At 42.9% G+C, this 16,559-nt stretch overlaps 4 protein-coding genes across 4 annotated transcripts; all 4 read left to right on the top strand.

Moving 5' to 3' along the window:
- The first annotated feature begins 2,299 nt into the window (after positions 1-2,299).
- Positions 2,300-4,083, top strand: LOC4349843 (uncharacterized). Its single transcript, XM_015761058.2, has 2 exons — positions 2,300-3,517; positions 3,635-4,083. Exons 1-2 carry the CDS (start codon positions 2,470-2,472, stop codon positions 3,661-3,663), a joined length of 1,077 nt encoding a protein of 358 aa, XP_015616544.1. The 5' UTR covers positions 2,300-2,469; the 3' UTR covers positions 3,664-4,083.
- A 5,206-nt stretch (positions 4,084-9,289) lies between these two features.
- On the top strand, positions 9,290-11,285 carry LOC136353841 (uncharacterized). Its single transcript, XM_066305116.1, has 3 exons — positions 9,290-9,882; positions 10,406-10,489; positions 10,939-11,285. Exons 1-3 carry the CDS (start codon positions 9,334-9,336, stop codon positions 10,969-10,971), a joined length of 666 nt encoding a protein of 221 aa, XP_066161213.1. The 5' UTR covers positions 9,290-9,333; the 3' UTR covers positions 10,972-11,285.
- A 1,468-nt stretch (positions 11,286-12,753) lies between these two features.
- LOC9271401 (uncharacterized) lies at positions 12,754-13,728 on the top strand. The gene has a single exon (XM_015761222.3). It carries the CDS (start codon positions 12,868-12,870, stop codon positions 13,588-13,590), a length of 723 nt encoding a protein of 240 aa, XP_015616708.1. The 5' UTR covers positions 12,754-12,867; the 3' UTR covers positions 13,591-13,728.
- A 1,854-nt stretch (positions 13,729-15,582) lies between these two features.
- LOC107275300 (uncharacterized) lies at positions 15,583-16,559 on the top strand. Its single transcript, XM_066305469.1, has one exon. It carries the CDS (start codon positions 15,684-15,686, stop codon positions 16,410-16,412), a length of 729 nt encoding a protein of 242 aa, XP_066161566.1. The 5' UTR covers positions 15,583-15,683; the 3' UTR covers positions 16,413-16,559.

Below are 16,559 nucleotides of genomic sequence, written 5' to 3' on the forward strand. Positions count from 1 at the left end.
TACCGTATGAGCCATGCATGCTATTAGAGCAGGTACAATAGCAGGCTATAAGCCGGCTGTAACCATATATCGAGAAGAAAATAGAAGAGAGAGAAGAAAGCGGGCTACAGATTTGTAGCCGGCTGCAACACGGACTCTAAGATGTTATGTGTGTATGAGAGGTGGGACTGTGTATTAATGGTGTAGTATATTTTTATAGTTAACTATTGTATGAATGGACTATTAGATTGGCTATAGATGTTTTGGAGCTAATAGTTGGCTATACTATTGACCTTGCTCTACGTTATAGAGTGATACACTGATACCTGTGGTGAACTTTTGATTCACTCAGCTGTTGGCTGTTTCAGGCGTGGTCGTAGACTCGTAGTTTACTGCTGGCAGCAAGGTACTTTTCAAATGGTTGTATGGTTGCATGGAAGGCATTTTAGCTGTTGCTAGTTGCTACTAAAATCAACAAGCCTGGTGATGTTAGCCGGTGCAAACACATACTGAAAATTATGACCTGCACAGCTTCCAAAGGAGGTCTGCCGCTGTCATACCCATACGTGATTTTTATCTAGCCTACGCATCATGGAGTTGATGTTCTTGTTGACTCGTGACTTAGTCGTGAGGAGGTATATGTTCTTCAGATTAGCAAGCGGATGCAATAGTTTCACTGTAGAATTGGATCAATAACTTGCCCACAAACTTTGGAAATACGCTGTGGTACGGTGTGATGTAATTCACCTTGTAATGAATATGAGCATGTAAAATATAATGTTGATGTTCCCCGTGCCAATTAAAAACAACTAAGGACTCTTTTTGATTCTGCAATACTCTAGCTAGCTAAATACCCCTGCGTTGCAACGTTGTTCTAAAAGAGAACCTCCTCTTTCTAAACTCATTTTTCATTGTATACTCACGAGACTATACTTGCATCAAACTTTATAGGTTAGCACGCGTTATGTATAAATGATTGCCAATCATGATTTGAAGTTGACATTAAATCTTATGGATTTTTTTTTAACTTTCACAGTCTGATTCTCTCTTTATATGATTGCTAAAGGACAAGTAAGATAACTAAACTTTTCTTAAAAAAAACTGTTAACAATAAGTTGTGTCTAAAAGTAACATGTACTATTGTTGCTCCTAATGAAGAATGGACAAATTAAGATCAATATAGAACTTTTTACCAGTAGTCCAAATAAATTTCTCTTTACCTTATCGTTTACTATAAAGCCTATCACTGGACATGGGCCCCACGTGATAGTAGCTACTCCATCTGGGACAGGATATAAGAATCTATTACCAGATGAGACACATCCTAGTACTATGGATATGGACAGAGAGTTAGTGTAGATTCGTAGTACTAGGACATCCCATCCGGTACTACTCATCTAGTATATAAATGTGGACAATGTTACAAAGTCTTATAATATGAAATGGATGAAGTAGATTCTTATATTATGGGATAGAGATAGTAGATGATGATGGTGACATCACCATTAATATCTTTTATGGGAGTATAGAGATATTACTCCTGCATTTCCTCTCGTTTTTTCTACCTAATATTGCATGTTGTACTTGTAAATTTCAAAACTCTTTTGATGAAAATACAACGGTCAAAGATTACACAGATACTGCGTAGTAGTACTAGGTTAGACCAGTGGTTTCAAAAAAGAGTAATTAATATAAGAGAGAATACATCTAATATAGGAGTACCTGTGAACTAATTTGAACATGTACGCACGTAGAGCCCGAACTAATTTTAACAGAACGCGTTACGGATTGAAGTGCTCTTTTTTTGTTTTTGTTTTTGTGTTTTTCTTGAGGACGTGATGATTTTTTTTCTCTGACCAGACAACTATAGACGATCCTGAAAAAATGTGTTACGTGCACATATGAAAAACTAAAAAGAATGTTCTTGTTATTATTCATCATCAGATTAATTATTAAAACGGACTATTTACTCTATGTTTCAAAAAAAACATTTTCTAAAAAAATTTAGTTTACTAGTATATTGTTTGTATCACTTGTTTTAATGCTTTTTTAAATGATTATTTAAAACATTTAATTTATCTATGATCAAGTAGGTAATCCATTACAATAATCTTCTAAAATAATCTAAATCAAACAATTGGTACATAAGAAAACATTGGAAACTAGAAAGGCAACCAAAATCCGGAAATAAATAGATATTGCTAGAAGGGTGTTTTGCATTTGTGTGATTAGCGACGGGCGATAGCGATCGAGTTAGCGACCCAGCGATCCGATGCGACCAATAATAAATACTCCGTACTCAGTAATAATTTAAAGGAGTGCTAGGGTTCCGTCCGTCCCAGCCTGGCCTACCATCCCCAAATTCCCCAATTCCCCCACCCGATCGCCGCCGCCGCCGCCGCCGCCACCCGCGCCGCGCGCTTCCTTTACCGAATACCCGCCGCCCCCGTCGTCGCCGCCGCCGCCGCCATCACCACCGTCGAGGACGAGATGACCGTCACCACCGTCGTCGAGGAGACGAACAACCCCGCCGCCACCGCCGTCAAGGTCGAGGAGAAAACCGCCGCCGCCACCACCACCACCACCACCACCACCCAGGTCGACAAGAAGACGACCAGTGGGGAGGAGGAGAAGCCGAAGCCCGTCGTCACCTACCGCTATATCTGTGAGAATATCCATCGTCTCGATCGAAACGATCCTTTTTTCTTCACCTGGGGCATGAGGAATGAAACTGCCTATGCCATGTGCTTGCTCTCTCTCCTTTACGCCGTACTCTCCCTATGCCTTCTTCTTCCATGGCAGCCTATACCCACAGAAGGCGATGGCGACCACCCACTAATCAACTCGATTTGGACTTTCTCGCTCCTTGCTTTGTCTTACATGTTCTGTTGGATTATCTCGTTGTCCGAGGCTATCACTAAGCTAGTTGCCTTCACCAGTATCACCTATGGCATTCTAATGGCTTTCGCTGTTGCTCACCTCCTCGGCCGTGTGGTTGGCATGGCCGTCATAGTTATTGCTGTGCTATATACCACCGGCATGTTTGCTCATGCCATCGCCGAGCATCGCCAGCACACGGGCAGTGACACGGCCGCAGATGCCCTGCTCACCAAGAAGCTAACCACAGAGCAGATGCAGCGCGAGGAATTGCGGCGCCTCCCCTTCATCGTCCTCGGCGCGTATTCACTCTTTGTGTTTGGTTGCACGGCATGGCTGGTCTTCACTGAGATGGGCAGCATAAGCACGGCCACGGTGATCATCGTTTTGGCGGAGGTCTCAATTGGGACGTGCTTCATCTCATACCTGTGGAGTATATTGCTCTCTGTGGGTTTGCTCCACGATACCTTTGTCTCTCATGATACCATCGTCTTCAAGGCTGGTTCATATTCAATTGCGCTCTACTTCCTTGCTTTTCTGCTTATCGCCATGTTTGAGAGCAAACTTCTTGGCTTGTCCGTGCTTTTACTCATACCAATGGCGATGGCTGGGTTCCTCGGCTATCTCGTCGCGGTGTACTCACACTACAAGTCACTGAGAGGTATGTATATGCTATTATAATTACCTTCCTTTCAATCTCCTACTTAAATGGGAATGCCATAGCAACTTTCAAAACCTAACAAATTCTGTACCGTGTCTTCCTTTTAATGTCTCCTAGACAAGCTTGACATCAACAATCTGAAGTAGAATGGCAGCTTGAGGTGAAGGATCTGAAGTATGATGGCAAGCTTCAAGTCAAGAATCCAGAGGAGCATGATAATAATTGATGTGATGAATCCAGAGTGTTATGGGAGTTCTAATCTCTAATAGTTTCCTTGTGAACTAGTATTAGAATGCTAATGTTTAGTGGTTTCCTTTTAAATTACTGGCTTTTGAACTGGTGTTAGTATGTTGCTATGCTCGAATTAAAACTCTGTTTGGCCTATTGATATTGTCAGTTTCTTATGTGCCAGTGCTTGAGGTGGCATTGCACTGTATGTGTTGCGATGACCCGGAGGCATAGTTGGAGTTATGTTTCTAGTTAAATGGCCTTTATGAATTTGTCTTCACAAATAATGTACGTATGTTTTAAGCTTAATTTATGAACTTATCATCACTATTGACCAACCGTGCATTGCCAGCATGTGAAAGATACTCCCTCCGTTTCGTTTCTAAATGCTTTGACACCGTTGACTTTTTAATACATGTTTGACCGTTTGTTTTATTCAAAAACTTTTGTGAAATATGTAAAACTATATGTATATATTTAACAATGAATCAAATGATAGGAAAAGAATTAATAATTACTTAAATATTTTGAATAAGATGAACGGTTGAACATATTTAAAAAGGTCAATGATGTCAAATATTTAGAAACGGAGGGAGTAAGTTTTAAAGGCGTGTGGTACTTCCAAACATCATGTTTAATTATGTCCATGCGGCCATGCTTGCGTACAAAAGGCATGTTTTACTGTTTTTTACTCTATAAACCAAGAATATCCTTATGAGGATAGAGTGGTGTTGTAGTATACTTTGATTTATCAAGAAAAGGTACTATTGCGTTGGTCTACTTTATCCCTAAATAATTTTTAGGCTCACTTAACCCTCTAAACTACTAATACAAGGTCGTTTAGCCCCCCAAACTGATTTTGCATGGCTGTTTCGCCAGCGTGGAAGCGGTGGTTTTGGTTGATTTGGCCACGCAAGCGAATGAAAGGCTGAGCGGCTGTCATCTTTCGTTCTTTCCTCCTCGCTCATTGTCTCCTCCCTCCAGCACCCTGTGACCTTCATATTTCACTTCAATAAGCTTCCTGCTACTACTCAAGCGGAATTGCTATAAATATGGCGTCATATGTCCGAAGACGGGTAATACCACTGGTGGAGAAATGCTTTTTAGTCCCGGTTCGTAACCCCCCTGTAGTCCCGGTTTTTCAACCGGGACTACGAATCCGGGACTAAAGATCGCTATCTTTAGTCCCGGTTCAAATAACCGGGACTAAAAATCAATCTTTACCAACCGGGACTAAAGATGGGAGCATCTTTAGTCCCGGTTGATAACACCAACCGGGACTAAAGATATTTTTTCTTTTTTTTTCTGCTTTTAATATTGAATATTGATTTCACACCATCCCCTCCCATATCCAAATCATCACATATTACAGAACATCTCCAAATCCTCAAACAAATCATCTCCAAATACATTACAAACTCTTAAAAAAATTACATCACAGGGTTCTAAAAAATTCATCACAGATTCACATCTCACACAAAAATACATCACAGATTCACATCTCAAAAAAAAAAAAGAAAAAAAATCCGGCCGGCGGCCACTGCCGCCTCCCCTCCTCCCCTCCGCGCCGGCCGGCCAGCGCCGCGCCGGTTGCCGCCGAGCGGCCGCCCACCGCAGCCGCCGCCTCCGCGCGGCCTCCCGCGCCGCCGCGCCGGCCGCCCACCGCCGCCGCCGCGCGGCCCCCCGTGCTGCCGCGCCGGCCGCCAGGTAGGCCGCCTCCGCGCCGTCCCCTGCGTCGCCGCCTCCGCGCCGGCCGCCTGCACTGTGGTGAAGGAAAAAAGGAAGGAGAGGAGGGGAGTTAGAGATAAGGAAAGAGATAAGAAGTTAGAGAGGAAAAAAAGAGATAGAGGGAGGAGTTTGTTGTGTGGACGAGAAAAGAGGATCGGTACTATGGATTATATAGTGTGTTTTGATTTTTATTCCCGGTTAGTAACACCAACCGGGACTAAAAATAGGTTTTTAGTCCCGGTTGGTGTTACTAACCGGGACTAAAGATCATAGGGCCCTGACACAGCCTGACATGGAATCAACCGGGACTAAAAATCATCTTTTGTCCCGGTTGGAGTTACCAACCGGGACTAAAGATGATTTTTAGTCCCGGTTGGTAACAACAACCGGGACTAAAGATCTTCCTCTTATTAACCGGGACTAAAAATCATTTTTAGTCCCGGTTTTTAATGGAACCGGAACTATTGTGGATATGGGTCGACCGACCAAAGATGGTTTCTCTACCAGTGTACCATCGTTACTACTACTGTTGATACTATACATCTCTACGCTATCTAGGACCTACTAATCTCTAATTATTATGGAGTAAAACCAAGGTGCCATGCATAGATGGCAGGCGAAAGGTCAAGAAAAGGAGAAGCCGGGGAACTGTAGTTATATGTGTAATTACTATGTAACTATGTGTAATTAGGGTGCAATTTTATCATATTTGAGTGTAAATAGTTTTCTGGATAAATTTTAATTTATTTAGTGTATTTAAATTAAATTTGAAGTTTGCTGTAGCATATATTAATGAATTAAATTGTGCTTGAGTTAGTTGCAATCTTGGTAATCTTTTGAATTGAAATCCGACTGTTTTGTCACTAAAGTTAACGCGCAAGAAGTATAGACACTCCTCAAATTGAGCACAACAGCCTAGCTTTGGTGCCATGCTCTCGCTAGCTAGTGGGCTCGTCGGTACGGGATCATCTCTTCAGAAGCCGATTCACCGGTGAAGCACACTGCTATTGCATGATGCATGAAGTCAGAATAATGTGCGCATGTGTGCATTGCATTCACTGAGCATGTGAGTTTGCAATCCCATGACAACGGGTGATATCGGTGTTGTCAATTCTAGGACTTGTTACCTATATACCATACATTGTTTTTAGATAATGGATTAAAACCCGGCCTCTACATCCCACAGGAAATACACAACCCTAAAGATACATAATCTGAACATTTAAGCTCGCAATACAGGTTCCAAACAACACAACAAAGCATAAAAGCCAGGCACTAGGTCTCTTTGTATCCAGCAGCAACAAAAGAGAGAAAACAAAGTCCTAAACTTCCAACCTTCCTCTCCAATTCCACCCTGCCTTAGTAAGAACTCCATCATTTTGACTTCCAATTTTTTGCACCCGCTTCTTCGTCCTCCTTCTCAAGTTGCAAGGACCACTGGCTAGCCCAATGAGTCCCCCTTCTCGTAGTGTGGGTGTGAAGGCTCTGCATCCTCCTCCTGGTACGATAGGTGGTCGGTGCCCATGCTGTCTTCTAGGTGGTCTAGCTGATGATGAGGACGATGAGGATGATGATGACGAAGGGCCGCTCGGATCTAGAGCGCGGCTCCTGGATCGGCGTCCTTGTTGGCGGTCTCGACGGGAGGCTGGAGAGCGTGATTCCCGCCGTCGTCGATCATCGTTATCTCGTCGTTGACCTCGACCATTGTCGTCCCGATCTCGCCATTCTCGACGGTCATTGTCATGATGACTTCGACAATCCTGTCGGTCTCGGTTCTCGTTAGGGTGGCCTCCTCAATTCGCGGTGTTGTTTCGTCGCGGTGGAGGATGGCACTGGTGAGCATCGTTGTCAACTCGTTGTTCCCGCCAGCGCCCATCTAAGTGATTGCGTAAATCGTGATTACCTTGTGGCGGTGGGGTTTGTTGACGAGGGATACAAGGTGAAGCATTGTGGGGGTTTCAACCCAGATCTCGACTTGGGTGATTGCTAGGGTCTTCACTAACTTTGGTTTTGGCTCCGTCATGTATATTGTCTCCTTGATGCGACAAGTCTGGGGCTGGTGGTTTGGCAACCGCCGCAAAAGCATTGTTCAGATTGGCCACTATCTCCCAAAGTCGTTGAACCCATAGATCGTCGTCGGGATGCATGACCTAATCGAAGGGGCTTTCTCTTAGGATGGAGTTGATGGTGTTCAGATGTTGGGCAGGAGTGCGGGTGTCATCCGCATTTGCTCGAGCAGATGGTTCGCTGCCGCCCTCCCCGTTGATCACATTCATGTCCCGTGGAGTGTTCGACGAAGATGATTCTCGATCATCCAAACCGTGCAGGACCGAGGGTTCGTGAGGATTCAAACCTACGAATCCCACAAAACGATCTGAGTTTTTGTCTGCGTCCTGTTCCTTTGCAACACGCCGAGATTGAACTCGTGGTTGTTGGACTTGAGGGCGTGAGGACTTAGTGGCGTTGAGAAAAACTCTACAACTTGAGAGATCATGCATCTTCGATTTGTGGATCGGACACCAGGTGATATTTGTCAGTGAAGTTCACTGGATTCCTCGGTCTTTACAAGCTCTGAGTTCATCCTTCACATGTTGTACCACCGGGCAGTCCGATAGAGAGTGCTTGGGTGTCTTATGTATAACACACCAGGCAGTTGATTTCTGAGAGAACATCCTTGTCGGCGACTGGTTCCCGATGGGGGGACGGGGATTGGCCGCTTGAGGTTGTTCCCTAGACGTTGTCGTAGTAGATTCCTATTTTTCCGTATGGACGGATGGAGGCACCGACGACATGTCTTTTCTCGAAGTCGTAGCTGCGACGTTCTCATTCCTGACAGAGATTAGGCCAGACGAGATCGGTATCGCAGAGTAGGCCGGAAAGACGATAGATCCGTCTTGAGTCCATAGTAGCGGAATTGAGGTTGGATCTCCTGCATTGGGGCCGATGTAGACGAAGTTGTTGGAGCGGTTTGAAGTCATGTTGGCAGAACCTTGAGCACAAAGTCCCACTACCTGGCGCGCCACTGTCAACGGGGGATACCCGTAGACCGGATAAATAGAGTATCGGGGTATGTTGGTACAAGGATCTACACGATACGACATCAAAGTAGACAGAAGACAAAAATTATACTAGTTCAGGCCCCTCGTGAGGTAATAGCGCTAATCCAATTTATATGAGATTGATATGGAAAACCGTAGAGTACGAAGAGAACAGATGAATGCGACGATACCGGCGAGATCCTTATCGAGATTGATCGACGATATCCCCGGCGGCTTCAGCTTGAGTGCTTCGGCTTTGTAAGCTGTGGTGGGTATGTTGGCGTTATGATTCGATGCCCCTGAACCCCTCCGGGGATATGCCTTTTACACCGTGAGTTACCTTAGTCTCCAAGTAGAACTCGGAGACAACGAACCCTGCACGATATAGAATACTCCCTATCCTCTTCGATTAGGACTCTGATAATCTTCAGCCGGTGAGGATATTTTCCATAATATATGGCATGTTTCTTTATCGCATACGGGAATAGGCCGTAGGATATGAGGTATGCTAATCTGGTATATTTGGTAAGTTGTAGGATAGGAGATATGTCTTATCCGTAAACCTGACACTAGTATTTTAGGTGAATGTGATACATCCTAATACAATGATCTATACAGACAATCCATTATATTACGAGACGGAAGTACAATGAATCTATACAATCAATCCTTTATACTATTATGGAACAGAGAGAGTAAGGGTTTAGTTTTACTTATTTTTTTACGGTATAAGGGTTTAGTCAGGGCTTTTAAAGCCCACAAGCCCAGACCAATCAGTGCACGCAGAGCTTCTTCTTCCTTCTTCACCTGGGGGCGGCAGGCATGAGGATCAACGAGATCGGCGGCGGCGGCGGCATGCGCTTGGTGTCGCTGGCGTACGCCGTGCTCTCCCTCTACCTCCTCCTATGGCGCGTACCTGGCGACCAGCCGCTAACCTGGGTCACCGACTTCTCGCTCCTCGCCTGCACCTACATGTACTTCTGGATCATCTCCCTGTCAGAGACCATCACCAAGGTCGCCACCTTCACCGGCATCACATGCGGCATCCTACTGTCCTTCGCCGCCGCGCAACTCCTCGGCCCGGTCACCGGCATGGCCGTCATGGTCCTCGGCATGCTCTGCGCCGCCGGGGTCCTCGGCCACGCCGTCGCCGAGCACCGCCACCGCATCGGCAGCGAGGAGGCCGCATCCGCCCTGGCCACATGGACGCTAACCGAGGAGCAGACGGAGCTCGAGGAAGGGCCCTACGCCTTCCACGCCGGCGTCCTCGTCGCCGCCTACTCGCTCTTCCTCCTGGCTGTCATGGCGTGGCTCGCCGTCGACCAGCGCGGCGGCGTCGACACGGTCACCGTGGCCACCATGGTGTTTGAGGTCTTGCTCGTGAGAAACGCTTAGGGGTTTTCCGGCTAGCTCTCCACAAGATGGTGGGCTAGACGACCTGGGTTTAAAGCCTCACCCCCTTTAATTATTTAAGAGTAAATTTCACAAAACTACACGTTTTGTAGTCCAAATTGCAGAAAACCACACACTTTGACATTTGGCACTTAAGTACATATATTTTAGTAGTCTAGTTTCAGAAAACCACACTATCAATGAATGGATTCACCTGCGAGATGACATGACTGTTTCACCTAGAATGAGGACATGACATCCTCATCCTTGATGCCACGTCCTCATCCTTGATGGAACAACCACGTTATCTCATGGGTGAATCCATTCATCGATAATGTGGTTTTGTGAAACTAAACTATCAAAATATATGTACTTAAGTGCCAAGTGTCAAAATATCTGTAATTTTCTATAACTTGAACCATAAAACATGTAGTTTTGTGAAATTTACTCTTTATTTAATCATATTAGGTCATACTCTAATATTGGCGTCTTTTTTTTTAAGGTGTCGCTCGTGGTTGTGTTCGTCTCCTTCATCTGGACCGGCTTCGTGTCCGTCTTCCTGCTCCATGAGGCCCTCCTCTCGCAGGTGGATACTTGCAATGCTCTTGCGTATTCGGCTCTACACATGCTTGCTGTTGCGTTCCTCATCATCTTTGTCAGCACAATTGTTGGGTTGCTCGTGCTATTGTTGGGTTGCTCGTGATATGTTTAACCGTTCGTCTTATTCAAAAAAATTAAGTAATTATTAATTCTTTTCCTATCATTTAATTCATTGTTAAATATACTTATATGTATACATATAGTTTTATATATTTCACAAAAGTTTTTGAATAAGACGAACGGTCAAACATGTGCTAAAAAGTCAACGGTGTCAAATATTTAGAAACGGAGGGAGTAATATATATGTTTCTTTGCTCTTACATTGTCCTTTAAATCCCCTAATTAAATGGGAATTAATTAATTAGTTATTGCAACTCGATCTCAATCCCTAACGTGTATTATATTAATTACTTGTTTTTATCATCTCCTATATAGGCAAGTTTAACGTCGAGAATCCGGAGCAAATGATGGTTGATGTGACGAAGCTGAAGTATGATTGGAGTTGTGATGTCTAATGGTCTCCTTGTGATGAACTGGTGTTAGGATGCTGATGTTTAGTGTTTTACTTTCCAACTGGCTTTTGAACCGGTGTTAGAATACTGCTATGGCTAATTAATTAACTGGACCTTATGTTATTAGTGTGTTTAATTACCTTAAGTTTATGTTATTGAAATGTACTGAACCATGTTATCGTATTGGAAGGTATGCTTTGAGTACTTGTGTTAATGAAGTAAGGGGATAATCACTTGTATTGGGTGGATCAATATGAAATTGTGTTGCTTCCTTCTCCATGTTCCAAGGACAAGCACCACTCACAATGACAACCTGCCACCTTCCCCTGATGATATATAATAACTCAAAATGTAAGGAAGGAATGAAGGATCTGTCAGATTGGGTAAATTTGACAAGGACAAGGCCAATTTGCAATAACAATAATTTTTATTATGAGGTTTCTGCCTTTGGATATTTGGATCTGATTTTCTTTTCCTGATGATTTTCTTCTTCTGCTTTCTGCCTGACCTGGGTTTTATTTTATAGTAAATATGATTTGTGATATTTTCATGGAATGAAATCGACTCGGACATCAAGTAAACCTTTTATCATTGATAACAGGATTTGGCATTTTTCATTGGAAGATAGAGACACCATAATTGATCAGCTTGACAGGTACTCTTTCCTACTCTGCTAATTGAGATAGTATGTAGTTTGTGAGAATGATGATGCCCTGAGTATGCACCATGCTCAAGAAAGGTAGGTTATTTTATTTTCAGGCAATGCATAAATGCGTTCTGTGTAGTTTTCTTCAAATTAAAGAGAGTAATGATATAACTTGTAATGCTCATTAAGGCCTATGAACCTTATAATTGCATTTTTTTATTATAGTTAAAAAAGGTCGTTCATTAATTCAGTGTGAATTGTTCTTGATGAGAACTGAAAAAGCACCATAGACATAATTTCCTGTCTCAATGTTACACAAACTAGAAAAGTTTATTCCTCATACTAATTGGCAATATATTAGCAGATAATTAGTTCTTCCTTTTATGGTTCTTATGGTTGGATTGGTCTGCTCTTTAGTACATCTTGTTCTCTTTATTCTAATACGCATGCATTTGGTTTTTCCTGAAATGATTGAAACTTAATTGACAGATGCTTGTCCTATACTACACTATGAATATGAAGTACTCGTGCAGACTCCAGATTTACAACATGTGGAACTTGAGGAAGCTATATGTTTAATTAGAATTTAGCAACAATTGGCTCTCTAAAATAATCAAATGTGGGGATCATGTTATATGCATTCATGTCTGAAATAGTGATCCAATGCTTCATGATCATTTTAAATGGATAAGCATTTCTTAGGATCATTCTGCATGTAGCTGTCTAGCTTAGGCATGTTAAACATGCTATATGATAACTGCAGAGCATGTGCAATGATCTGCTTGAGAGACCAGCTGGTCATTCAACAGACCTCAGATCAAGAAATTCAGTGCTCGTTTTCTTATTTTATTTCACTAGTAGTTTGCTGATCTGTATTTTGAACTAAGCACCCGTGCAGATACACGCACACTGTCACCAATAGTTGAGACATCGTATATTCTGAAGCTCAATTATTGATGTCTACTGCATTGGAGTGATAGAGCATCTGTTTGTCTTGGAGGCAGACAAACTTGCTCCATGATTGCAAGCAATGGAGGTTGGATTAGTAGCTTAGATAACTTGTCAATTCCATTGCATAATTTGCATTTGGTTCTTGACTATAAATACAGTGCCATCCATGAAGGTTGGGCACCAGCAAAGTACTACATCTGTTCTTCCTTCTCTCTTCAATCTCAAACAAGAATCATCATACCATTCACTAGAAACATGGCTTGCCATCAAAGATCTTCAAGTCTTCCTTCAGGGCCTCACTCAACTGTGGCCAAAGTTGAAGAAGAACTCCAGGGTCTAAAAGCACACATCTCTTCGCCTTCCGTGACCGTCGCCGCAATATGTGATGGCTTGAGGAAGCTTGGAGATGTGTACAACAGCATAGAGGGGATCATGTGCTTGCCCAGCAACCAAGTTGGCCTCTCCTTGCCCCAGCAGAAGCAAATGGTTGAGGAAGAGCTTGACAGGTCCCTTGTTCTGATTGATCTGTGCAACTCCATGCAAGAGAACTTATCAGAGCTGAAGATGAGCATCCTGGAATTGCAGCTGGTCCTCAAGAGAGGAGATCATGCAGCTATTCAGCTCAAGTTTGAGTCTTTTGTTCGTATAGCGAGGAAGGCGCAAAAGCCTTTCAAGAAGACAGGCAGCAAGGCAACTGCTGAATGTTGCAATTTGGTTAGGATAATGGCTGAAGCCAGAGAGATGGCTGTCTCTTTGCTTGATACCACATCAGGCCTCTTGGTGAAGAAGATTGGTGCACCCAGTTCAAGCAAATGGTCTCTTGTCTCCAAGAGGTTCCAGAAAAAAAATGTTGTTTGTGATGAGGAACAGTTGCAAGCACTAGAGCGTGAAATTGGAGATCTTGAGAATGGAGCTGAGTTCCTCTTCAGGAGATTGATCCAGACCAGGGTCTCTCTGCTGAACATCCTTAGCTCCTAGACTCTCTTGTTGCTCTTTGGTGCTTGTGATTGGCATCTACATTTTAGAGGATCTGTCAATCTTCTAAGACATTTTATGTTAGGATAGCACACCAATTGTATATAGTTTGATCAAATTAAAGAAAAAAAGTTTTGACCATGTTCTTGTTGTCAAAGTCCCTTTGTGCATGCTCCCATGCTCTTATTCCTCTTGCTCATTTTGCTGAATAGTGTGTCAAATCATTACAGCCTTATTCTAAAAGTGGCCAATTATTACTTGGTGGTTTGTATCTGAATTGGTCTTGATACCTCACAATTATTAATATTTCAGTTAGCTCATCATGTGTGTCTAACAACTGGTTATGAACTAACTTGTTATAAAATCCATTTAGTAGAAACTCATCATACCCAAATTTTGCACAGGAAAGAATAACATATTAATACATGTCGAACAACAAGTCTTAAGAGCATGTTGCCAACAATTTTGATCCTTGTAAATAGAGCAGAGACAGTAATGGTAACTTATTTGGTTCAGCTTATGGTAAATTTCTGCAATGCACATGAAGCCATCTTACAGCTGCGTTAATGAGTTCCTGTTTCAGATGGTCAAGAATACTGATCCTTTTGTGATGGATCTTGTTGCAGGAGGATAAAACATGCCAGCAAGGAAGCAACATGCAACATAGATGTTGAGTTCATACTTTATTTTGATGGTATCTGTACAAATACAAGCATTGAGCACGTTTCTGGAGGTTAAGTCAGCTCTTTAATATTGTTCCCTTGGGATTCTTGCTCCCTCAACCTTCAGCCAAAAAACTAACTTGAACACCAGTGCAGTCAGTGCTGTCCATAATAATTGAAAGGTGACAGATTGACAATTCTAATAATAAATATTGCCACCATATGTTAACTATTGAGCAACCGTGCATTGCCAGCATGTGAAACATGACTTTAGGTCCTATGGTAAAATATATATATATTTAGAAGCATATTATTACACATGGTACCTTCAAACATCATGGTCCAGGATACATTCTGTATTGTCATATATTTTATTGTTCTGTTTAATTATGTCATGAATTTTGCTTGACAGGAAAACCATTTGCATATGAATCTTCAGTGGCATATTTAACTGTTTAACTCCAGAAACCAAGAATCTTCTTCTGAGAATAGACAAAAAAAATTTAGGTGGTTGTTATTCACAGTGCAAGTTGTTCTTACTGACAAAATAACCAGCATTGTAGTTGTCTTTGTAACTGTGTTATCTGACAAATAGTTCATGTGTTCATAATTTTTTCCTGAAACAGATGACATGAGCTCTATCTTCCAGTAAAGAGAGGAACATGGATTCAAAGTTACACCGATCTCATGATCTAATTTCATTTTATATTTTCAGTTTAGCCCAGTGGCAGACGCAAGAATTTTTCAGACCCCGGGCAAACCGAACAATGTTGGGTGTTTATTCTGCGAAAACATTCTTATGATAACTACAAAAGCCAATCAGGAGATCGCCCATGGTTTAGCCATCAACTGAAATCTGGATTCAGAAAACAATCAGATCATGATACGCACGAGCGGTGAGTGGTATTGGATGATTGGATCATGTTGCTGGTAGGAGAGACATGCTAACAGTGAGCTGCATAAAGATCTAGATGCAGGTACAACTACAAGAAGTTGCAACCAAATTGACAGATTGTTACAAGATGAGAGTCAGCTGCTGCTTCAACGAACATCACGGTCAGTTGCATGACTGGTTCTCCAGATCTTCCGGTTGAGCTAAGCACTCGTGCAGATGCTTTTGTCACCAACAGCTGAGACATCACATGGTCACATCAAGCTCACTTGTTGATGTCTCTGCACTGGAATTAAAGAACATAACTATGTCCTGGAGACAGATGATTACACCGCGTTTAGCAGAAAACTTGCTTCATTGTCAGTTGACAGCGAATGCTAGAGCAATGGTAGCTGAGATGACATTCTCAATGCCATTCCCTCTGGTTCTCGAGTATAAATAGAGTGAGCTGCAAATGGTTGATCACAAAAGAAAGTGTCAAGCTCTTCTCTTCTCTTCCATTTCTGACAGAAGAACACATCTTGGCATCCAACATCACAAGCATGGCTTCCCATCAAAGGTCTGCAAGTCTGCCATCCAGGCTTCACTCCACTGAATCCAATGTGGAAGAAGAGCTTCATGGCTTGAGATCATGCATCTCTTCACCTTCCGCGACAATCGGCACGATGTGCGATGGTCTGAGGAGGCTCGGAGAGGTCTACAACAGCATAGAGGAGATCATGTTCTTGCCCAGCAACCAAGCTGGCATCTCCTTGCACCAGCAGAGGAAGATGGTGGAGGAAGAACTTGACATGTCCCTCCTGCTGATTGATCTCTGCAATGCCATGCAAGAGAGCTTATCAGAGATGAAGATGAGCATCCATGAGCTGCAGCTACTCCTCAAGAGAGGAGATTCTGTGGCAGTTCACAACAAGATCGAGTCTTTTGTCCGGCTCGCGAAGAAGGCGCAGAAGATGCCATTCAAGAAGACAAGCATTGGAGCCATCTCAGAGAGTTGCAAGATGATCAGGCTACTGGGAGAAGCCAGAGAGATGGCTGTCTCTGTGCTTGAATCCACATCTCTTCTGTTGCCAAAGCAGATTGCCAAGAACAGTGCAAGCAAATGGTCTCTGGTGTCCAAGAGGTTTCAGAGAAGGAATGTTGTTGTGTGTGAGGAGCAGCAGTTGCAAGAACTGGAGCATAGCATGGGGGATCTTGAGGATGGTGCTGAGTTCTTGTTCAGGAGATTGATCCAGATCAGGGTTTCTTTACTGAACATTCTTAGCTCATAGATTTCTCTCAAGCTTTGTCTTGTGATTGGCATATGCCTTTTTAAAGGATTCGTCAATCTTGTATATAAATTGATAGTTTCTAAATGAGAACAAATGTATATATCGATCAAGGAAAGACAGTTTTGATCATATTCATGTTGTTCATGA

The sequence above is a fragment of the Oryza sativa genome, chromosome 11 (assembly GCF_034140825.1).
Source record: "Oryza sativa Japonica Group chromosome 11, ASM3414082v1".
Classification (NCBI taxonomy): Eukaryota; Viridiplantae; Streptophyta; class Magnoliopsida; order Poales; family Poaceae; genus Oryza; species Oryza sativa.